Genomic DNA, 24,324 nt, shown 5'->3' with positions numbered 1-24,324 from the left:
TTCTGTGTTTAGCCTGAATTATTTTATTTACTGGCAATTTGAGACGTCTTTTGGTATTTATTTTTGGGTAATAATGGGGTGTAGTAGTCTTTGTCTGTCATTGCTCGAAACTTTTTTTTTCCTTAAGTAATCTCTGTGCCAAACTAGGGCTCAAACTCAAGACCCTGAGAGTGAGTTGAATGCTCTACCCACTAAGCAAGCCAGTCAACCCTGAAATTTTTAATGAAAATTGGCCTATTCTTTAGTAAGTGCATATACTTACTTTATGAATCTCTAAATCATTTTTGCAGATTAGAATTAGAATATTTTGTGCACTGGACTTTCAAGCCATAAGCAATGTCTTCCCCTATATTTGCATGCAAAGACACTTAGTGTATTCTAATCTTCAAAAAAAATTTTTTGTATTTTTTTGGTCTACATTTCTCTGAAAATCAGTGGTGTTGATCATCTTTTCCTGTGTTGGCCATCTGCCTTTTTTGGAAAAATGTACAGTTGGGGTCCTCTGCTTATTCTTTAATTGGATTTTTTTGATGTTTGTGATTTCTTTTTTTTTTTTCTTTTGTTTAAGGATTTTAAGTAATCTCTACACCCCACATCGGACTTGAACTCATGACCCTGAGATCAAGAGTTGTAATTTCCACTGAGTGAGTCAGCCAGGGGCCCCTAATTGTGTATTTTCTTTGTGTATTTGGGTATTAGTCTATTAACAGATATGTCCTTTGCAATTATCTTCTCCTATTCACTATGTTGTGTTTTTTTGTTTGTTTCCTTTGCTGATCAATAGCTTTCATTTGGGTGTAGTCATCTAGGGATTTTCTTTGTTGTGAGATTCTTTATTACAGGTTCAATCTCCTTGCTCATTATAGGTTTGTAACAGAATTCTTTTTTCCCTTTATTCTTTTTCTATTTTGTCATTTAGCATTGGTAGGTTTGTGATTTTAGGAATTTTTCCATTTCATCTAGATTATCAAATTTATTGGCATACAGTCTCTTCCAATCCCTTTTCCCCCCTGTAGAATCACAGTAATGCCCCCACTTTCATTTCTGGTTTTAGTAATTTAAGTCTTTTTTTCTTTTTCTATTACTATGTAAATGTTGATTACATTGATCTTTTCAAAAGATTTTTTGTTCCATTGATAGTTTGTATTTTTTCGTCCCGTTTATTCTTCTCTAGTTTTTATTGACTTCCTAATGCTACCTATGTTTTCTCCTTTTCCTGTGGGAGAAGGCTTGTGTTCGACCTCAGTTCTGGTCGATCCATTCTTCCTATAGAAGCTGAATTGCCTCAGTAATGTAGTGTGTTCACCTCCATGCTGAACCTCTTCATGTACAGCCTGAGGAAGAGTGATGTGATTGGGGCGCTTGGTAGATTTCTCAGCCAAGGAGCCCCTGTCTGTGATGGGCCACTGGCCTTTGAACCAAGAGGACACCAAGGGACACAAAGGCAAATGTTAAGAATTTAAATCTTCTGGTTATTTTTTCCTCTGAAAAGATACATTTCCTCTGTTCCCAAAGCAGCTATGATTTGCTTATAGTTGTCACTGCATTTGTTTTTCCTCAATAACCTTTTCAGTAATTCCTTTGTTCCTTTTCATCCCTATTTGTAGCACTAAAATTCTGTGCTTGGTCCAATTTTGTATAGCCATTCCTTAGATCTCTAACATTAGATATGAAGCACATACATCAAGCACTAGCATGGTTTCCTCAAAAATCATCCTCTCTTGGGGCACCTGACTGGCTCAGTCAGTGGTGCATGCGACTCTTGATCCGAGGGTTTTAAGTTCAAGCCCCAGTTGGGTGTGGAGATCACATAAAAAATAAATCTTAAAAAAATCATTCTGTTAGCCGTTGATCCTTCCTTCACCTTTTCCCCTTAAAATAATGCAAGGGAAAGTTTATTACAGTCAAATAACATGCTTTTCATATCAAGACTGTTGTTTTACATGTACAATTTTATGTAATCCTGACATTTCTTAGAGGTATTTTCTGATTTACCCCATTTTTAAAAGATCCTAATTGGAATGGCCTTTATCCTGGAAATGTGACATTCTCCTAATTGATTATCATACTTTTCCTGGAAACAGTGACATGATTTGAAACTTTCAGTGTAGGATTTAAATGGTAGTTTGCTGAGGTGTTTCTATGTAGTATATGTTGCATAGGATAAGTCTGAGATATTGCCTCTTTCCCTTCTAGCCTCCTTTTTTCATTCCCTTTTATTGTCCTTGTTTTATCATACCTACACTTTTTTTTTTAAGTTTATCTTTGAGAGCGAGAGCTTGTGCATGTGTGAGGGGGGAGGGGTAGAGAGAGAGAGAGAGGGAGAGATTGAGAATTCCAAGCAGGATCTTCACTGTTAGTGCAGAGCTCAATGTGGGGTGCTCTAACTCATGAGTTGTGAGATCATGACCTGAGTCGAAATGAAGAGTTGGGTGCTTAACAACCGAACCACCCAGGCGCCCCATACCTTCATTTTCCATCACTGTGGTCTTAAGATACACCTGAAGACCTCAGATACAAACTACTTTTATCAGTGTATGACTGGCAATGGGTGGAGGGAGAGAGGAATGAAAAATGAGCATTTAGTGGGTAGAGTTCCAATTTGGGAATATGAAAATGTTTGGGAATGGAGAGTGATAATGGTTGCACAAAATCAATATGCTTCATGCCAAATCAATAGAACTGTACCCCAGAAAGTATTTAAATGTTAAATTTTATGTTATGCCTATTTAACCACAATAACAAAGAAAGTGAAATGGCACAAAGTAATGGAGAAAGACCACGAGACTCCTTTCAGATAATATCTTTAATTCCCTTGTAAGAGAATACTGAATTGTTGAGTGTTTTAGTCAGCAGTTTGTACTGGGATACTGAAATCACAATATTGTGGTCTATTTAATAATTTGTTGTTAAGGGGTTTTCCTGTGTGTTGCAGTTTTTTAAGTGCTCCCTCTCATCCACCCCCTAGGTGCCAGCACGGAGTTGTAACTAGATATGTCTCAAGGAATTGCCAGTTGTCATGCAGGGGGCAAAATCAGCCTGAGAACCACTGGAGGAAATCAGTTCCATGGTGTTAGCTTTCAGAGTGATGAGAATAACAGGAAGAACAACATGTTGGAGGATAAAACATGAGTAATTTTGGAAATGGTGAGTTGAGGTGCCTATGGAACACCTCACTGGTGACAGTACCTCAAGAGTTCAGTTGTATTGGTCTGGTGTTCGTCAGTCTACACTGATGGCAGTATAATTCAAGTACATACTTCTGTAGGTTAAGAGCCTACTTCCCTCCCACCCCCTAAAACACAGAGATACATACAACACTATATTCAGCAAGGGCTATGAAACATCAGTAATCACATTTTGAATACTACTGGACTTGCCAGCTTTTGCTTTGATATATTTACGTGCTAAATTAACGTAAGTAGATTTCCTTAAGTTGAGTACATTGTAATTACAGTGACATCAGCCAGACAGCAGAATATGAGGTAGTTCTCCACTTGTATTCTCTGATAGGAACAATAATTCGGCAGGCTTCCATGAACAAAAGTGCCTTTGTTGGATTTTGGGATCCATGTAAGAGACTGTAAAACCTCAGTAGAGCCCAAGAACAAGGAGGGCCATTTTGAGAAGGCAACCTATGCCTTGGTGGCAGGATTGTTGACTGTGGTCCCAATTAGACCCAGAAAAAGCCATGTTCCTATGTGGATTTAGCTACAGCCCCATATGGCCTTGACAGCAGCATTATCCCTCAGGCTCCAATAAGAGTCACGTCCACCCATGCCTCCAGTAACAGGCCTGCTGACTTCACTCTGAGATGCAGCCCTTGAACAGCCAGCCTGTGACTCAGCTGTTGTCTTTCCCATGTAGTAATCAAGAAAGACTTGTGTCCATCTGTGTTCCTAGAGGCAGGCCTACTAACTTTGGTCTGACTGCAGATATTGAAGCAGCCCATAACCCTGCTCCAGACACTCTGGCCGTGATATAGAAGGAATCATCCTCACCTAGGGACCTGGGTGGAGACTTCATCCATCAGTGCCCACCGAGGGAGGCCTGCAGAACTTGGTCATGGATATGGACCCTAAAGCAGCTCTGTGACATGGCTACAGCCTCTCTCAGCTGCGTTGTGGGGCCATTAATGCATGTTTAGCGAGAGAGCCATACATTTCCACCTGGAAAAATAGCCCTGCCATATGTGAACCCTGAAGAGATCCCTTGTCTTAGTGTCAGCCATACTGGCCCAGGTCTTGAAGTGATGTCCTTTCCTGGCCAGGGACCAGACAGGGTCGATTCACCTGGTAACAGGATTGTGTACCACAGACTCCAGTACAGACCCAACAGCAGCCATGTGACCTGGTCTCAAACCCACTTGACTATGATTCTACAGGCAAAACCATCCGTCCGGGGACCTATCACAAGACAGTTTTATCTATGAAAGCAGTCTATATGCTCTGAACTATACAGTTGCCTGCAGGCAAGACCAGCAGACCATTAAATAGCCTAAGCTGAGCTGACAGGTGAAGGACTATCTGTCCTGATGTGACCCTGTAAAGACTGGAAGAGTGATTACTCAAAGATAAAATGCAAAAAGGCAATGATGACAGGAATTAGGTAGTACCACCACAGGAAGTACCCCAAGCTGAGCAACATAACAGTAAATGCAGCAAATTTTACCAACCTTTATATATTTGCCACTAAATATTAACACATTTATAATAGAACTGCATCAAAACACAGACATACTGTCAAAACAGTATATTAGCATAAGCAAATATATTATTAGCACAGAAGTATCTAGAGCCTAAAATAGGAATTTCTTGTTTAATAAAGTTGGTATTTCAAATTCAAAAAAGTTGAATTTGAAGCAGGTCAAGAACAGTTTATAAGTGGTACTGAATCATTTCACCATTGTTTCTGGGGAAGAAGTGACTTGATCCAGTCCCACACCCCACATGTTAAACTATATTCCTAAAGAGTTAGGATTAAAGAGTTCAATGTTTTTCGGGCACCTGGGTGACTTAGTTAAGCATCTGACTCTTGATTTCATCTCAGATCATGATCTCACAGTTCATGAAAATGAGACCCCACACAGGGCTCAGCACCGACAACACAGAGCCTGCTTGATTCTCTCCCCCCCTTTCTGCCACTGCCCCACTTGCACTCTCTCTCTCAAATAAATTTTTTAAAAATAGAGTTCAGTGATTTTAAACAATACATTTAAGATGAAAATCATAAAATCTGTATATAACCAAGTTTGAATAGACTTTTAAAGGCAAGATAGTAAAGCCAGATATTCTCAAAAACGCTCTTTGCCCACATAAAAATTCAATGTTTTGTGCCGTTAAATGTGAATCTCTAACATAACAAAATAGATAATTCAGTTGATGCAGTTATGTTTAGAAATGGACATGTGTAACTAAATCAGTGTTTTAGAAGATTTTTATTAACTCTACAAAGACAATCTACTCAAAATCAATGCAAACATGATTAATGGAGTAACTTTAGAACCATTCCTGAATAAGGGAAGAATGCCCAGTGTCAGTACTTTTTCACAAAACAAGTACAAAAATAGGTATGTGAACAAAAATATGAAAGATTTATAAAATGTCATTACATTGAAAGCACAAGGAATCCATGATTAGAGTTGACCATTGTGTCCAATGTTAAATAAAACGAAAGAAGGGGAAATAAAGGCCTAAATACAAGGTTGATGGAATAGGGGCAATACACTGGTTTTATTTTTTTAATTTAAAAAAAAAATTTTTTTTTTTAACGTTTATTTATTTTTGAGACAGAGAGAGACAGAGCATGAACAGGGGAAGGTCAGAGAGAGGGAGACACAGAATCTGAAACAGGCTCCGGTCTCCGAGCTGTCAGCACAGAGCCCGACGCGGGGCTCGAACTCCCGGACCGCGAGATCATGACCTGAGCCGAAGTCGGACGCCTAACCGACTGAGCCACCCAGGCGCCCCATCTGGTTTTAAAATTAGGGGGAGATAAATACTGAAAAAAATGAGATGCTAGACCTAAGTCCTTTATTTACTAGTAACTACATGATATTATGGACTAATGTTCCAAATGAAAGAAAAGGATTTAAAGTGTGATTTAAAACAGAACTCTACATATAGTATGCATAAAAGGAGACTAATAAAAGGCTAGAGGAAGATTAACAAGTTGAGGAGAAGCAAGCTGATGTAACTGCACTATAGCACTTAAACAACTTTCGTGAATAGGTAGGAGTGTATGGCTCCAAGTCCCTCTTGTCACCCATATCACGAGGAAACCTCTCGAGGCAGAAATTTCATGACTGCATTGCAGACACTCACGTCTTCACGCACAGCCTGGCCACCATTGTTCTCCCTCCCTGAAAAGCCATGACTATATTAACATGTCATTCCCATTGCCAAAATTCTTGAACGTGTGATTTGATTATTCCTTTCTTCCAAGGCCTTAAGTTAGCCTGTCACTATCTCATTGATGTTGGCAGAGAAGCTGAGACATTGACGTCAGAGACAAAGGCCGTAACTCAGTCATGGTCTAGCCAGCAGCACAAGCATCAGCATGTCTGAATTGGCTCCCTTTGTACCCACGTCTGTCTAGGGTTACAGAGGGCCTACATGGATGTGTCCGTACACCCTGGTTGCTAAAGGAAAGGAATACTGAGCTTGTAGTATCTAGCTTATTTGAAGCAGTAAGCAAGCCTGCTCTTTGTCTCAATGGGAGAGATGATCTCAGCGTTCAAGTTTCTTCACTGCAAAGGTACATTTAACAAATTGCCTAGGGAGAGTGTTGACGGACTTGCCTTCTTCCCAGGTATAAAAGTGATGGAGGGCAAGAGAGAAAGGTACACAGGTAATTCCCATTCAGGATTGACTGTGAAGCTTGATTTGGATGATCATTACAGTGGTCTGATTAAGCCTCAAGAAAAGTGTCACCAAGCAGCTGCAGCCCTGACGGCCACCCATGATGTAACCCAGTGTTGCTGGGGCATCAGAGTTGTATGAATTTGTATCACTAAGGCTGAAACGAATTTGTGTCTGTCCCTTTCCACACCCAACGTTCACACTTAGGAACTGTCAGGGATGGCATCAAGCACAGGAGATTGTCAAGACCAGCTATATTCACACCATTTTTCTGTTTTCACAGCACATGGATAGAATGACAAGCACAGTCAGACCCCCGCTGCGACACCTGTTGCTTGAGCTACACAGATGATATGGTTGCTTTGCCAGATTGTGGTACTGGATAAAGGGGCAGAAGAGCACATTCATTATTCTCACCCTCCTGCTGCAGAGCTTGAATAGAAGAGTGTATGGGCCTCCCCAGTTAGTAGGGCGGTGTTCCCAGGGCATGTGTTCATGGTGTCTCACATCACTAGGTGTAATCTCACCTTTTCACCACTCGTCCTATGCTTCATCCTGAGATTTCATGGGATAGGATCAGGTGAGAGAGGGACACAAGGTCATCCTTCCAAAACTGACAGACACGGTTTACATCCCCTACCCTGGCCAGTAGGTAGGGGACTCCAGTGCAGATGGACTCCATGAGCATTTTCAATGATGATGTAGTCCCTGTGTTAGCAATGTCCGATCATGCCAGTCAAGTAAGAGCATTCAGGTGGCAGAAGACAAAGAGTGAATTGTGTAGGTCCGCTTTGGGGCAGGATGCAACCTGGAAGGCGCAGCAACTAGACTGGTCTAGCCATCAGGGCAAGAATACACCATGCCCGCCAAGAAAAGGTCAGGATACAATGATAAATTTTAAAACAGACCTATACAACCACCCACAGGAGATAAAAGGTCTGAATCAGGCTGAGCCTGATGTGGCTTGAACCCACGTACCTTAAGACCATGACCTGAGCTGAAGTCGGACACTTAACCAAATGGGCCACCCAGGTGCCCATTACTGTTTTTAAATCCGTAAGCAGTTGAAGACTAACATGTTTGCTAGACCTGACAGTTATTTAGTGCATAAGATTTAAAGTTGCCTTTCTTGGAAAGGGAGGGATTGCTCGTAGCCACATAAAACCCCTGCCTAGTTTTTTTTTTTCCTTTTGGACTCTTTATTTTTCCCCATTTTTTTTTTATTTTTAATGTTTATTTATTTTTGAGAGACAGAGTTTGAGTGGGGGAGGGACACAGAGAGAGGGAGACCCAGAATCTGAAGCAGGCTCCAGGCTCTGAGCTGTCAGCACAGAGCCTGATGTGGGACTTGAACTCATGAACCGCAAGATCATGACCTGAGCTGAGTCGGCGCTTAACCGACTGAGCCACCCAGGTGCCCCTCCTTTTTTTTTTCTTTAGGTATTTACCTATAAACTCTTGATGGTCCTGAGTGGCCCTTTGCTATGAGCAGTGGTCTCCTTTTCTAGATGGTCCCTTTCAACCTCAGAGGGGCTGGAGTCTATCTCCAAGACAGCAACACAGGGAATTCCCAATTTTATAATAGTTTGACTTTCAAGAAGATGCTCTTACATATTGATAGGCAGTGGCAAGGGCTCAAGGGAGCCCACGCACACTGACCAAGAGATTTACAAACCGGTTTGAGTTGAGAAACCTCCTGAGGTTTCTTAGGAAACCTCATGGATAAAATCGGTAAGATCCCTCACGGTCCACCAGGTAGGCAGGGGTACACATCATGACAGAAGCGAAGCAAGAACAACAGAGACGTATGTGAGGGCCACTGCTGTCTTTGGCAGAGAAGGCTGCTGAGGACCTCCTGATCTCTTTGTCCCCCACGGGGGATGTAGTGGATGAGGAGACTCCCCCACCCCCCACCTTGGAGTTGCAAGGAACACCACCACATAATATGGAGGAGAGGTAAGTTGTTTCTGGTTGTCCTTACAAGTTGGTAGGGAGAAAATGTTACCGACTAGGTCTACAGTTTGCATTTATACCAGCGAATCATAACATTTATTATTAGGGAAGACAGATGGGCCCTATAGAAGAACAAAAGGGCAATTTACCAGAAATATCGGAAGACAACATTTGTATGCATCTAGTTATAGTGCCTCAAAATAAAAGAGACAGAGTTAAAAAAAACCAACAACCTTACTATCCACAGTGATAGTGACGCATTTTAACATACCTATCTCAATAAAGGACAAAGAAGGTTTGTAATGACACAAATTTTAAAAACACAGTAAGATTCATCCAACAGATGCACTGACAGTCATTTATACCAAATAATTACAGAAGAGGTGGTGTTTCCAACCACACTTAAAGGATTCATAAAACTTGACTACACATGTATTATTTAGGGGCACCTGGGTGGCTCAGTCGGTTAAGTGTCCGACTTTGGCTCAGGTCATGATCTCGTGGTTCATGATCTCGTGGGTTCAAGCCCCACATTGGGCTCTGTGCTGACAGCTCATAGCCTGGAACCTGCTTCAGATGATGTGTCTCCCTCTCTCTCTTCCCCTCCCTGCTCGCACTCTGTCATTGAAATTTATTAGTTAACTGAAATCCGTTTTAACAGAATCTTCCCTCCAGAGTGGTTTAAACCAGTTAGGAATTTATTTTTTCTTGTGTTACAGGAAGTCCAGAAATAGGCAATCCAGGGTTAGTACAGACAAATAATACTGTATATATCCCTGACATATCATCAGTAGCCTCTGACTGTCATCCTCTTGGTCTATCTTCTAGGAAAGAAGAGATAGAATAGAGGGCAAATGGTAGAGAGAAAATTCCAGAGGAGACATTCCCATTTCCATGAGCTTTTCTAGAACCCACAAGCAGTGACCTCTTTTTCTCACAGGCCAGAACTATGGGCTTATGGGCAAAGTGGCAAAGAAGTTGGGAGAGGAGTCCTTAAAAAACTGTCCACACTGCCAACTTGAATACAATTATATAGTTTGTTACTTTAGGAAAAGAAGGGTGGAATAGATCTGGGGATAGCAACTCATTGTATCTGACACATCAGCCCACACAGAAAGTCTCCAACAATTTTCTGTTTGAATCTGTCATACAGAATCTGTATCATGAAGACCATGCATTTTGTGTATAATGCAATTAAGTTAGAAATCTATCAAAAATAACATATGCATGGAGTCTTCACATTAAAAAATACATTTCTAAATAAACTATAGGTCCAAGACATCTTGATGAGGACTGGAAAACATTTAGTAGTAAATTACGGTGAAAACATTTATCAACACTTCTGTGATGTAGATTAAGGGGACTACAGAGCACCCTATAACCTTTAATACTTAACATGGTGTCGCTCTTTCAGGATGAAACACTCGCTGATAAAGACAATCACAGACCCAGAACATTTGTAAGATTGGTCCCAGGAAGTCAGGAATTGTGCCTGGAGGCTTTCTACATTGGTCACAACAGGGCTGCTCTCCAGTGTGACTTCTACAATGAGGAATGAAGTGTCAAGGATCAGTAAAGGCTTTCCTGTAGTTATTTCATTCATACTTTCGGCCCAGTGTGTATTCGCTTGTGCATTATAAGGTTAGTGCTGGTGCTGAATGCTTTTCCACACTGAGTACATTTATAGGGCTTCTCTCCTGTATGAGTTCTCACATGCACCCTCAGGCAAGAGGAATTCCTAAAGGCCTTCCCACATTCTTTACACTCATAGGTTTTCTCTCCAGTGTGAGTTCTCTTGTGCACAATGAGGTAAGAGCCCGTGCTGAAGGATTTTCCACACTGACTACACTCGTAAGGTTTCTCTCCAGTGTGAGATCGTGTATGTTTCTTAAGGGATGACTGATCAATGAAGGCCTTCCCACAGTCACTGCATTCGTAGGGTTTCTCTCCGGTGTGGGTTCTCATGTGCTTCTGAAGGGATGAAGGAACAGTGAAAGCCTTGCCACATTCCTTACAGTCATAGGGTTTCTCTCCAGTGTGAGTCCTTCTGTGCACGTTAAGATGGGAGCTCTGGCTGAAGGACTTTCCGCAGTGATTACACTCATAAGGTTTCTCTCCAGTGTGAGATCTCACATGTTTTTTAAGGGAAGACTGAAAAATGAAGGCTTTCCCACAGTCACTGCATTCATAAGGCTTCTCTCCAGTGTGAGGTCTCACACATTTCTGAAGGGACAAGGGGCCAGCGAACACTTTCCCACGCTCATTGTGTTCTGAGCTTTCCTCCACAGTACACAGTTTTTGGTGGGTGCTAAGCAAAGCTCTTTCTCTATAATCACTGCATTCACAGAGCTTCTTTCCAGTAGGTATCTGGTCATATACTGGAAAGGAAGAGTGTATGCTGAGGGACAAAAGACACTGGTTACACTCGTGAGGTTTCTCTCCTGTGACAGTCCTTAAGTGTTTCCTAAGGGAGGACTCTTGATTGAAAGCTTTGCCACAATCCTTAAAGGTCTTCTCTCCACTGTGAGTACTTACATGACTCCTAGGAACTGAGGGGTGGCCAAGGTCTTTCCCATTATCCTTATATTTGTGGCATTTCTCTCCCTTGCAATGTCTTGTACACATCAAGTGACAGTTCTTTCTGAAGAATTTTCCACAACGATCAAATTCCAAGGGTTTCTTGCTGGGTTGAGTTGGTCCAACCTGCTGAACAAGGAGTAAGTAAGTAAATATTTCCTCACTTTCTTTACATTCATGGGAATTCTCTTCCAAGTGGATTTGGCCATACACAGGAAACACACAATCACGACTGACATTTTTACTATTTTTCAGTGCACGCATGGGAATTTTTTTTGCTCTATTCTTTCAAGTTGAATCAGCTCCAACCCAGGACTCCATCATCCCTAATAAAGGACATCCTAAATATGGAGTTTTGCCAATAATGAGTAAAGACTGAATTAATTATGTATTAAATACTTCACAATGGAATCATATTTAAATAAATGTTTACTTTTTGGCATTCTCTGTGAAACAGCAAATGTTGAGCCAAGTTTAGAGATTCCTCTAATTTTACGAGATTCAGGAATACTTTCCTGAGACAGCTTTATGGTGAGTGAATGCCACCTGCCTCACTGTCTCTCCTCATTTGGAAGCTAGGGCTTTAACTCCATGACATTCACAGACTTCTCCTCCTGTAAAAGACCAGGAATCATTCCTAGTGCATCTTACCGTCTTTATGTCATTGCAAGTTTTTTCTCTAGGAACATTCTGTACAGGAAATGCATCTTTTGATTTCAGTTGAATATCCAAGCCTGAAATTGAAAATTTTTATAACTATTGGGATAAAAAAATAGGGATAACAGAAGGACGGACACAGGAGCCCCATGGATGTGTTTTCAATAACACTAAATATAGAGAGGAAATGTGAAAGAGAAGACGTAACCCATGACCAGAGAAATTATTCTAGGAACTTGGCTCTTTGAGAAGATGCCATTGATAGGAATGAGCAATGGAATGGGAAGTGTTTTACTTAGAAAGGATTCTGGAGGTTTGAGACAATAGGAGAGTGTATTATCTGGAAAGCAAAGTAGGGAGAATGGCACAGAAAGTATTCAAAGAAAAGTAAAATTTACAGAGGAATTAAAACAGTATTTTTCTCAGGGCGCCTGGGTGGCTTAGTTGGTTGACTGTCTGACTCTGGTACAGGTCATGATCTCACGGTTCATGAGTTTGAGCCCCGAAGCCCCGCTCTGGATCCTCTCTCTCCTTCTCTCTCTGGCCCTCCCCTGCTTATGCTCTCTCAAAAAGAAATATTAAAAAAAAGAAGAAAAAAAAACCCAGTTTTTTTTTTCTCTGAGACCACACGAAAATATGAATGAGGGGAGAGATGGTCAAAGAGGGAAAGTTCAAATAATGGCCTCCGTGTTGTCAACACAAATCGACATTCCTAAAAGGACCATCCCACATCAGCTATGGCTGCTCCACACAATGACTCCCTTCTGCCTGGGACTCACCTATACAGGTACCTTGGAGCATTCCTCTCTCCTCTGTGCTCAGTGCTTCCTGCCCCACCTCAGTGATCAGACTGTGCTTGCAGAGAGGGTACCCTGCTCGTAGAGAAAGACACATGAGGTGGGAGGACTGTGAAGGAGACAAGAAGTCTGTCCACAAAAGTGGTTCCAATACTTTGATACTAAAGGATTCTGAAGCCAGGCAAGTACCACCTCAGGAGTGACAAAGGAATCAGATCCAAGCTTTTCCACAAGGTCCCCCAAACAAACACCTACATAACGTCCTGTCCACATGGAACAGACCCTTGACACCCAAACCCAAGAACAAATACACACTGCAATTACCTAAATGTTGTAATAATACTGAAAATGAAATCAATGCATTTTTACTGGAAGCCACGAGATTCCCACAAGAGCAGGGGCCACTCATTTCGTGTTGACTGTGTACTGCCGTTCTTTTCACAAAACCCAGAACACGGTGTGTGATGAAGGACTACCTGCTGCATGAAGAAACGGAAAAATGAAGGAAGGAGGCCAGTCTCACCCACAGAGGCCAGGTTCCTGTAGTTCTCCAGCATCACGTCTCTGTATAGGATTTTCTGAGTAGGGTCCAGAAGTGCCCACTCCTCCTGGGAGAAATCCACCGCCACTTCCTCAAAGGTCACTGAATCCTGGAACATCGCACACATTCGGGCTCAGCCAAGGCCCATTTCTAACTATGTAGCAAAAGAATGGTGGGGGAGGCTGCCAGGACCGGGGAAGGAGACCAGCGCACTGCTTGGGAAGTGCAGTTGTGCTCTGAAGGTCTCTTGTTATCTACCCCAAGGCTCAGTTCTTGGAACTCTCCTCTTTTGCTCTCTTTGCCTGGACCACCTCATCCAGACTCAAGCTTTTAGCAGCTTTTCTAATACATAGTTGACCCGATATTTCCACCCAGTAGGTTGTGAGGACCCTTCCAGTCTTAGTCAAGATCCAGTACAGACTGACCATACTGCAGGAGGAGAAAAATACTTGGAAAATGAATGAATGATTTTCCTAGTGAAAAATCTCTTTTCCTTCATAGCACCCAGCAGAATATGGAACGAATACTCAACCTGGAGGAATATCTGGAAAAAAACAAAAAATTTACAAATGTTGTAGTAATCGAAGCCTTTCCAAAGGCATTCTTTCTCTCGTTCTGAGACGCCCAAAGAACTGGGAAAGCCTGAGGTCAGCCCGCTGGAAGCTGTGGGTTGTGGGCAAGACACGTATCCTTTGGAAACAGCATTTTTTTCTTTGAAACAGAATAATTTCCTATATACCTGTGACCAGGTGGTCAGCAATCCTGCAGCCATTCTTCCTCTTGTGTGTCTCCCTCGTCACCAGACAGGGTTCTGAGCAAGCCGACCTAGAGAAGACAGAAGCCATGAAAGTCTAGGCTTGACAGATATTCAACGCTTACAACCTAGAAGCTTCCTCATACTAGCTTCAGAGGGACCACACACCCACACACACAGTAGAGTTCACCTTAAGATTTTATCTCCCTATCCAAGAACAACTAGGGATTAGAAATCTAATATGTTCTTTTTCTTTTTAAACTTTTTTCTGGGCCAAACTCCTAAAAATGTCTAGGGCCAATAGGCATTGCAAGGAGCAATGAGCCCCCACTAGTTCCAGAATGCCTCTAAATGTCACTTGCCCATGAAAGAAACCAAGGCTCATTTGAGAAATAGCTGAGTCCAGTGCAGAATGTGAAGTGTTCAAGGTGAGTCTGGAACATCTTTTTTAAGTTATTTTTTTTAATGTTTATTCACTTATTTATTTGAGAGAGAGAGGGAGAGACAGAGTATGAATAGGGAAGGGGCAGAGAAAGAGAGACAAAGAATCTGAAGCAGGCTCCAGGCTCTGAGCTGTCAGCATGGAGCCTGATGCAGGGCTCGAACTCACAAACTGCGAGATCATGACCTGAGCTGAAGTCAGACACTTAACCGACTGAGCCACCCAGGTGCCCCAAGTCTGGAACATCTTATAGCAGAAAATAAGAATCCCAGCAAAGACTAATGGAGTTGTGTCAAAAATACACAGGAGAAAACTTAAAGGAGCTCTCCTTGGCTTAAGATGGAATAATTTAGGGGCCCCCGGCTGGCTCAGTCAGAAGAGCATGTGACTCTTGATCTCAGGGTTGTGAGTTTGAGCCCCATGCTGGGTGTACAGATTACTCAAAAAAATAAAATCTTAAAAAAGAAAAGAACAATTTAATAAATAATGACTGCAGTCAATTGAAATCATCAAATGTAAAACAAAATCATGAGTTCATAATGATATTTAAAAAAAACCTTAATGGTCAGTATTGGAGAAGGCCAGGATATCAAGTCATAATTCTGAAAATTCATGAGAGGCAAGAATCAAGCATGTGTCTCTCTCTCTCCTTTATGAACAATAGTTTACGACTGCTAAGTTGTTGTGATGGGGAAGAGTTCTTCTTTATACAAGAATTGTACATGCTTTATAAGCTTTGTTTATTATAAAGAAAATGCTAGAGTCAGAAAGTCACCATTTGCAACCAATAGTAAATTAATGAATCTAAGCAATAACAATCAGTGGTTACTCAATTATTAGGGGAAAAGAGAGTGGGGATGTTTGCTTATAGTTTTCAATTTTGAAAATATGTTAAAACTAAAAGGAAGAAAGATCTGTGTGAATATGATAGACTTCCACAGATTCTTTGCCATTAAAATTTGTCTTCTCTCCCCCACACCCTCCCCCCCGATTTCCTCTGTGCTTCAGCAAGAATGTTATTGAGAAGAATCTATTCGAGAAGAAATATCAGATTCCATGACCCTTTTCTCCTACATACTTCAGAGTGGCCCAGGAACTTGGACATTCTCTAACATAACCACAGTGATCAAAATCGGGAACATTTAAACATGGATTTAATATTATACGCTCTCTATGCAGAATATCACTAACTGGTCCAGCAATATCCTTTATAGCAATCATTTTTTTTGTTGTTCAGTTTTTTTAATGTTTATTCATTTTTGAGAGACAGAGAGAGACAGAGTGCAAGCAGGGGTAGGGCAGAGACAGAGAAGGAGACACAGAATCCAAAGCTGGCTTCAGGCTCTGAGCTGTCATTACAAAGCCCAACGTGGGGCTTGAACTCACGAACCGTGAGCTCATGACCGGAGCCTAGGCCGGACGCTTAACTGATAGCCACCCAGGTGCTCCAGCAATCACCTTTTTAAAAGTGTATTTATTTATTGGGGGGGAGGGGCAGAGAGAGAGGGCGACAGAGAATCCAAAGCAGGCACAGCGCAGTGGGGCTCGATCTCATCAACTGTGAGATCATGAGCTGGGCTGAAATCAAGAGTTGGCCGCTCAACTGACTGAGCCAGCTGGGTGCCCCTCCAGCAATCACTTTTTAAATTTCCCATACGGCATCATGCCCTCAAACCATGGTTCTTTATGCTTCTTTAATCGGGACCCATCCCTCAGCCTTTCTTCATCTTTCAAGATACAAAGAGTCCAGGTCTGATGTTTGATGGACTCCACCTCAGTTTTGGCTTTTCTGATGTTTTCTCATGATTAGATTCAGGAAGTTCAGTTTTGTTTTGTTTTTTAATTTTTGATGTTTATTTATTTTTGAGAGAGACAGAGACAGAATGCGAGTGGGTTGGGGCAGAGAGAGAGGGAGGCACAGAATCTGAAACAGGCTCCAGGCTCTGAGCTGTCAGCACAGAGCCTGATGCGGGTCTCGAACTCATGAGCTGTGAGATCATGACCTGAGCTGAAGTCAGATGCTCAACCGACTGAGCCACCCAGGCACCCCAGGAAGTTCAGTTTTGGATGAAGGACTACCTGACTGATGAGTGTCCTCAGCGTGCCACCTCAGGAGGCCTTAGGTGCCAGTCTGTCTCATTATAGGTGAGAACTATGGTCAGTTGGTTAAGGTGGCATGCCACAGGTTTTTCTATGAAGTTACCATTTTCTCCTTTTGTAATTAATGAGGAGTCTTATTAACTAGGGGGATAACTGGAGACTGTATAGATAAGCTGGGAACCTTTATCAAGGAAGGATCAAGCTGACACTGGAACCAAGTGATAAATCTTAACATCACAAAGACGATGTCTGGATAGCAGGTAAGTTCCGGTATGATGTAAAAAGAAACAGCACCATCTATAAAGTACTTTTGCCAAAAACAAAAAAACAACAACAAAAAAAACCCCTGACAAATCCTTTCATCTAATTAGCAGTTTACAGAAGAAAGAGTCTGAGGGGACATGTTAACATCATGAAGATATAGGATGATATCACGAAGATACAAGCAGCCAAACCCAGTCTGGGGGACAGACAGGAAGGACTTGTAACAGCTCACAGAAGCGTGTGGACCTTCCATCTCGATTCCAACAACACCAACTGCAGAAACACACTTTGAGACATTCCGGGGGAAGTGAACACAGACTGGGTATTAGATGATACTGGCAAAGAGAAAAGCAGCCCCTGACATCCAGGAGCAGCCCTGGGACCATCAGCGAGGCCTGTGTGTTCTCCTATTGAACATGAACGACGTCACAGAACAGCAACAGCAGACACGGCCACTCTGACCACGGCATACGAAGACACAACAGGGCTGTTCTGTAGTCACGTCTGAACACAGAACATTATCTAAGCCTCAGAAATGACTCAGCGTCCCCCCTTTCTGGCCAAAATGAACAACGCTGCTTCCTTATCAATTACAGCTTCACCCCTGGTTTATTTTCCCTCCTTCTTGGTAAGCTTTACTAATAAATTCGATTGCAGAATTGCCCTCACTTCCTGACAACATCTAATCCGGAACCCTCCACCAAGAGCACCTGCCACGAGCTCACACCCTGGAGATCTAACACCCTTGGACTGAGAGGTCCCCCGGTGCACAACGCTGTGCATTCTGCCTTGCTGCAAGGAGTGATAGACCCAACCTGTGTAACTACTTGTAGCCAAAGACCACTGAAAATATCAAGAAATGTTCATTTAGGGAGTGTGATAACGGTATTGTGACAATGCTAAAAACTTCTGTTAAACATTTATTTTTATTAGTGGATTGCCTCCTTAGTCTCTTGATCTGTAACAGCTCTCCCTTCCTCGTTTAGCCCCAAACCGGGTTAGGTAGTTATATCCTCATGCTGTCCTTTCCTTTTACTTTATTATTATTATTTAAAAATTTTAAAGTTCATTTATTTATTTGGAGAGAGAGAGAGAGGCAGAAAGCAGAGAGAGAGGGAGTCAGCACTCCCTGCACTGTCAGCACAGAGCCTGACGCAGGGCTTGAAGTCATCAACTGTGAGGTCATGACCTAAACTGAAACCAAGAGTTGGATGCTTAACCAACTACGCCACCCAGGTGCCCCATTATTATTATTATTTCTTTAATGTTTATTTATTTTGAGAGAGAGAGAGAGAGAGAGAGAGAGAGCGAGCAAGCGAACATGAGCAGGGGAGGGTCAGAGAGAGGGAGAGAGAAAATCCCAAGCAGGCTCAGTGCTGTCGGGACAGGGCCCGATGCAGGGATTGATCCCACCAACCGTGAGATCATGACCTGAGCTGAAAAGAAGAGCTGGATGCTTAACCAACTAAGCCACCCAGGCGCCCTACACGTCCTTTTCTATTAGAGAGACAACTCAAATTATGGGCAAAATGATATGATGTCTGATATTTGTTCTAACAGGAAAATAAAACTCAGTAATAATATACAAAGGGAGGAACAGACATTATAAGAATGGCAAGCACTGGTAATCACTGAAGATAGGTGATGAGTACAGGGAGATTTTATCATAGCACTCTTGACTCCTGAGTATGTTTGAAAGTCCATAATTAAAACTTTTAAGGAAAAGAAAAAAAACTTCCATGCAGAAAGGGACATTGAGGACGTGCACCTGTCTAGACTCTGGCATCAGATTCAGTAGCAAAAGCAAATCTTAGGTTTTAGTCCAAATTCACATTCTTCGTGTAGTCCAGAAAACATCAAGAATAATTTCATTTCGAGGGCGCCTGGGTGGCTCAGTCAGTTAAGCATCCGACTTCGGCTCAGGTCATGATCTCACAGTTTGTGAGTTTGAGCCCTGTGTCGGGCTCTGTGCTGACAGTGTGGAGCCTGGAGCCCAGAGCTTGCTTTGAGTTCTGTGTTTCCCTCTCTCTGTCTCTGCCCCTCTCTGCTCCTATTCTGTCTGTCTCTCTCAAAAATAAATAAACATTAAACAATTTTTTTTAAAAAGCATAATTTCATTTCAAGAGGGTCCTAGGTGGCATTGCCACACTAATTGCAATTCGTATGAGCAAATGGACTTATCTCTGGAAAACTCAACTTCAAGCCAAGCCTCAAAAAATTCCCTCGCATAAAGTTCTAAGTAAATTGAGAAAGCCACACTTTAAAATGTTATAAATGCAAATACACAATGTACCATGAAAGAAAAGCAGCCAAAAACACAGGCAGCAGGAAGTAAAGGCAAAAAATACTACTTCAGATATTCAACTTTTTAGACAGGGAATATAAAAAACTGTTAAGTTAAGAGAAATTTGGATGAATATGGAGTAAGATGCTATAAAGATGGTCAAGCAATTTAAGAAAGCTAATATAACTTCTAGAAAGGAAAAACATACTCATGAAGTCAGAAAGAAACTCAATGCAAAGTTCTAACCAGATTAGAACTTTGTTAGCACCGTTTGCTGAGAAACTAGCTACAAATTTCCTAGTATTAGTAAACGACACTAACCTTTAGATTCTGAAAGCACAATAAATTCCAAGCTGGATGAATAAAAAGAAATCCACACCTAGATTCATTATAATTTTTTTCTTCTTCGCTGTTTAATTTTTTTGCCCACCACCACCTTAAGAGCAGCCAGGGGAAAACAAAGATCATCCAAAAAGGAAAAACAAGCGACGACCCAGTTCCGACAGCAATAATGGATGTCACACAAGAGCAGGACAGTACCCTCACTGTGCCAAGAAAAAATAACCATCAACTTAGAATCCTAAATCCAGTTAAAACATCTCCGTTAGTTTAAGAGCAAATTTATGACATCAAGCCTGAATCTAGTCAAGCTTCTAGACTAGCTACTTTTAACAGGAAATATAGGGATCAAACACAAAGACACGGTATCAGCCAAATACATAATGGAGAACATTTTAAGGACAAATGACTTAGTATCTCCACTAAGTCAATGGAATTAAAAAGAAAATAAAAAGGAGAAAGGAGAGGGGGATGAAGAAAAACCAAAGTGATATATACTTCAAAAACAATATGGGGGGAAGAGTTAAGATGGTGGAGAAGTAGGGGAATCCGGGGCTTTCCTTGTCCCTCAATCACAGTTGTATTCAGGTCAGATCAGTTGGAACACCCAGGAAATCAATCTGCAGACTGGCAGAAGGATCTCCACAGCTGGGGGAGACAGTATGGCAGGTGTGAGGTGCATGGAAGTGAAATGGGGGAGAGGAAAAATTGGTGCGGTGGAGAGGGAGGGAACCCTTTCCCTGGAGAGACAAGATGGAGAAAGAGAGAGGGGCTAAGAGAGTGCAGCATCCATTCGCACAAGAGGAAAACCTCTGTGGACCACAGACTGGGGAGCAAGAAGTACTGACAGTCACAGGTTTTTGGTTTTTTTTTTTGTTTTTGTTTTTGCAAACAGTGTTTGGAGCTCACATTCTGAGGTTCTGGAAGTGTGCAACTTTCTTCAGAGTGGAGCTGGGGTGCGTGCTCCTAGGGAGAGGGAGCTGGCCCCCCCGGAGTGCACAGCATGGGGTACTGATTTGGGGGCAGACTGGGAAAGAACATTTCCTTTCCTGGCATACTCGTAGCATACTTATCCTCAAGGACAAAAGACCCCGCAGGCGGCAGCAAAAGGCCTTTCATTGCAGGGGACAGGGGCACACCCTGAGGAAATTTAACCTTTGCTGATTTTAATTAATTATTATTTATTATTTTTAAAATGTTTATTTATTTTTGAGAGAGAGAGAGAGAGAGAGGGATGGAGAGAGAGAGGGAGACAGAATCCAAAGCAGGCTGCAGGCTCTGAGCTGTCAGCACAGAGCCTGATGCGGGGCTTGAACTCAGGAATGGCTAGATCATGACCTAGGCCAAAGTCAGTCACTCAACCGACTCAGCCACCCAGATGCCCCTAACCTTTGCTGATTTTAGTGGTGCTACATCACAGATTCTATGCACTGTGCAGGCAGCAGACATGGTACTATTATTCAGGGACAGAGGACTTCAGGCAGAGCGTGGAGAGGTTCTACAACAGAAGAGGGGAGTGGATCCGTGTGGTGCTGGGTCCTTTAAGACTTTGAGTTCTGAATGCCAGTCACGCCAAAGAAAAAAAGCAGGAGAGCTGTGGCGCAGGGCAAGCTGACTGCCCTTGCTATTCTGTGAGGGCTGCCTGAACAGCGGAGGCTGTGAGATCCTCTGTTCAGGGATGAGATTGGGGTGGCGCCATTTACCCCCAACACCAGCAGGGTGGGACTTCGGAGGGCAGCAAAGCGGCCCCCAGTGGAGGTGGGCCCTGCTTACACCAAACTCCATCCCCCTGGGCCCGGCAACTGCTTATTTACTGGGCCAAGACTGACGCTGAGCCAACGCAGTGGGACTCTCCTACATCAGACCAGCATGGCCAGCACCCTGCATGCACCAAGTGTACTGAAAATCAAGTGCTTCAAAATGACACCTGCAGTTCTGGTGGAAATAGGACCAGGCTTACTTTTTTTCTTTTCTTTTTTTTTTTTTAATGTTTATTTTTGAGAGAGAGAGAGAGAGGGGGGCAGGCAGAGTGAGTGGGGGAGGGGCAGAGAGAGACACACAGAATTCTTTTTAACGTACGTACGTTTGTTTGTTTGTTTATTTATTTATTTATCGAGACAGAGAGAGACAAAGCTTGAACAGGGGAGGATCAGAGAGAGAAAGAGACACAGAATCTTAAACAGGCTCCAGGCTGAGCTGTCAGCATGAGCCCGACGCGGGGCTCGAACTCACAGAGTGTGAGATCATGACCTGAGCCAAAGTCAGACGCTCAACCTACTGAGCCACCCAGGAGCCCCTGGGCTTACTTTTTTTCTTTCTTCTTTTTTTTCTTTTGGAATCAGGCTCAGGGTTTCTTGTTTGTTTCATTTCCTTTTCTTTCTTTTTTGGATCAGGCTTGAATTTTCATTTCCTTTCTCCCCTCCCCCCCTCCCCTTTTTCTTTGGAATCAGTCTTACAGGTTTTTGATTCTCTATTTGTTTTTCTTTATTCCCTTTCCTTTTCTCTTGTTGGGATCAGGCTTTCCTCCCCTCCCTGCCTCCCCCCTCCCTCCCCCCCCCCCAGCTTATTCTAACAAAGAATCAAAGCACACCTAGGTAAAGGTCCAAACACTCCCCACTCCAAGCAAGGAGGAGCTATGCAGAGGAAGACCAATGGGAAAGAGCAGCCAAAATGCAACAGAGTGCATACAGCATATACCAGAAACACTTCCTGAAGTGTCAGGCCCTGGGCAGTGTATGACCCCTTTCTAATACAGCATTATTCTCAGGTGCAGGATACATAACAAGCTGTCTCCATAGCTCTCCGCCTCTCCCCCCATTCTCAAAAATAAACATTTAAAAGCATGTATCTTAAAACTAGACTTAAAAGAACCCTGTAAACTTTGGGTCTCAATCAGTGCTTTACAACCCTAAGAAATGGTATTTTATCAGGGGCGTGAGGACTGAGGATTGATTTAAATCTGCATAATCAGAGACTATGATCTAAAAGTGAAAATCCTGGGGCACTGGGTGGCTCACTTGGTTGAGCATCTTCAGCTGAGGTCATGATCTCGGGGTTCATGAATTCAAACCCCACATAGGGTTCACTGTAGTCAGGGCCATTTCAGATCCTCTGTCACCCACTTTCTGGCCCTCTCATGCTTGTGCTCTTTCAAAAATAATACACACTTAAAAGTAAAAAAATCCCAATCTGGTAGTAGAGAAAAGGATACATTTTTAAGGTGCTTTGGGGTTATTACTACATTTAGACACTCCAAACTCAGGATTTATAAAAACCTCCATAGCCCCTTGTTGAGCCTTTTCTTGACACCCCCATGAATAAAACATCTGCCTGGACACAGAAGGATTTAAGAATAATGAAGAGGACCACTGTTAATATTATTTAATGGTGGTACCTAGAAGTGGAGATCTGTGGTTAAAAGAAATCTCAATACCTCCTGGTGGGCTGTGCTTCTCAGGCAGACCAGCTCCAGAAAATACCTGCCAGTAAACTGAAGGCCCTTTAAGTGCCAGGGACTCTATTACTAATATTAAGTTTACAGATCAGAACCATGTTTTTAAAATGGGAAGTTTTCGGGGCGCCTGGGTGGCGCAGTCGGTTAAGCATCCGACTTCAGCCAGGTCACGATCTCACGGTCCGTGAGTTCGAGCCCCGCGTCAGGCTCTGGGCTGATGGCTCAGAGCCTGGAGCCTGTTTCCGATTCTGTGTCTCCCTCTCTCTCTGTCCCTCCCCCGTTCATGCTCTGTCTCTCTCTGTCCCAAAAATAAATAAACGTTGAAAAAAAAAAAATTTAAAATAAAAAAAAAATAAAATAAAAATAAAATGGGAAGTTTTCTGGAGCCTGGCAGGCTCAGTCAGTGGAGCATGTGACTCAATCTCGAAGTTGTAAAGTCAAGCACCTTGGTGGGTATAGAGATTATTTAAACTTCAAAAGCTTTTAAATCTTTTAAAAAATGGAAAAATTTCAACCTACATTCCACCCCCCCCAAGAAAAAAAAGAATTTGAAGAGGCTAGGTTCTTTTCTTCACTACATAATGAGCACAGCAAGACACGGTACTGTTAGGTGAACTATGAGGATGCTTACACACATTTACTGATCACTGATTCTTGGCTTTGTTCTGTGGACAAAGAATATTTTGTGACAGAAGTAAAATGCCCTAGCCCTCATGGGCTCCCCGCCAACACACAGCTTTGGCCAATAACTCTATCCTGACCATCTGTGTTTATGCACTGCACTGGAAACCCAGGACCTCTCATTTCTAGAGGTCGTGACAAAGGTGCACCTGCAGATGCAGAGGTCAGGCTGTTTATTCATAAACATACAGCTAATGAAATCGGATTCCTTGATTTCACTGTTTCTGAGGGGGGGTGGGGGGGGGGGAGGAAGGAAATTCCAGAGAACCAAATGGTCCAGAAATTCAGACAGTGGAATGTCTCTTCTCACTGCCTGCTCTGCTCCCTTCTGCTACAGTGAACAATCCTGGACCCTCACCTCAATGTTCTTCTACTCAAAAGACTACCAAAGGGCTGACCCCACCTCCCATGGATGCAAACATTTGGGGCAGGGGAGTGGGTGTGGGGTGTTGCACCGATTTTTATGTCAAAGGTAAGTGGAGGGAACCCACACAAGATGCCTTCAAAGTGCCAAGCAGAACCTGGGGACATGAATGGGGTTGGCATCAAACTACCGCACCAGATATGAATTTCCCATTTGTATGAATCTCATTTGAGAACTAATGACATAGGCTTCTCTTA

General features: G+C 42.6%; 1 protein-coding gene across 5 annotated transcripts in view; it reads right to left on the bottom strand.

Moving 5' to 3' along the window:
* Positions 1 to 5,418: 5,418 nt before the first annotated feature.
* Positions 5,419 to 24,324, bottom strand: part of LOC109254145 (zinc finger protein 177-like) — a 31,895-nt gene continuing 12,989 nt past the window's right edge. For 2 of the 5 annotated variants that reach the window (XM_053896649.1, XM_053896648.1), the window contains 5 exons: positions 14,125 to 14,210; positions 13,368 to 13,494; positions 12,827 to 12,919; positions 12,042 to 12,124; positions 5,419 to 11,516 (listed from right to left, as the gene is read on the bottom strand). In XM_053896649.1, coding sequence (XP_053752624.1) covers positions 10,413 to 11,516; positions 12,042 to 12,124; positions 12,827 to 12,919; positions 13,368 to 13,494; positions 14,125 to 14,157 — 1,440 coding nt within the window. In that variant the 5' untranslated portion in view covers positions 14,158 to 14,210 and the 3' untranslated portion in view covers positions 5,419 to 10,412. Of the gene's footprint in view, positions 11,517 to 12,039; positions 12,125 to 12,826; positions 12,920 to 13,367; positions 13,495 to 14,124; positions 14,211 to 24,324 lie in introns of all 5 variants that reach the window. The other 3 variants (XM_053896650.1, XM_053896652.1, XM_053896651.1) reach the window with 3 other exon arrangements.

This window comes from Panthera pardus, unplaced genomic scaffold (genome assembly GCF_024362965.1).
Source record: "Panthera pardus isolate Hobbes unplaced genomic scaffold, ASM2436296v1 HiC_scaffold_8, whole genome shotgun sequence".
Taxonomy (NCBI): domain Eukaryota; kingdom Metazoa; phylum Chordata; class Mammalia; order Carnivora; family Felidae; genus Panthera; species Panthera pardus.
The sequence above is the reverse complement of the archived record's forward strand: the minus strand, read 5'-3'. Positions and strand labels throughout refer to the sequence as shown.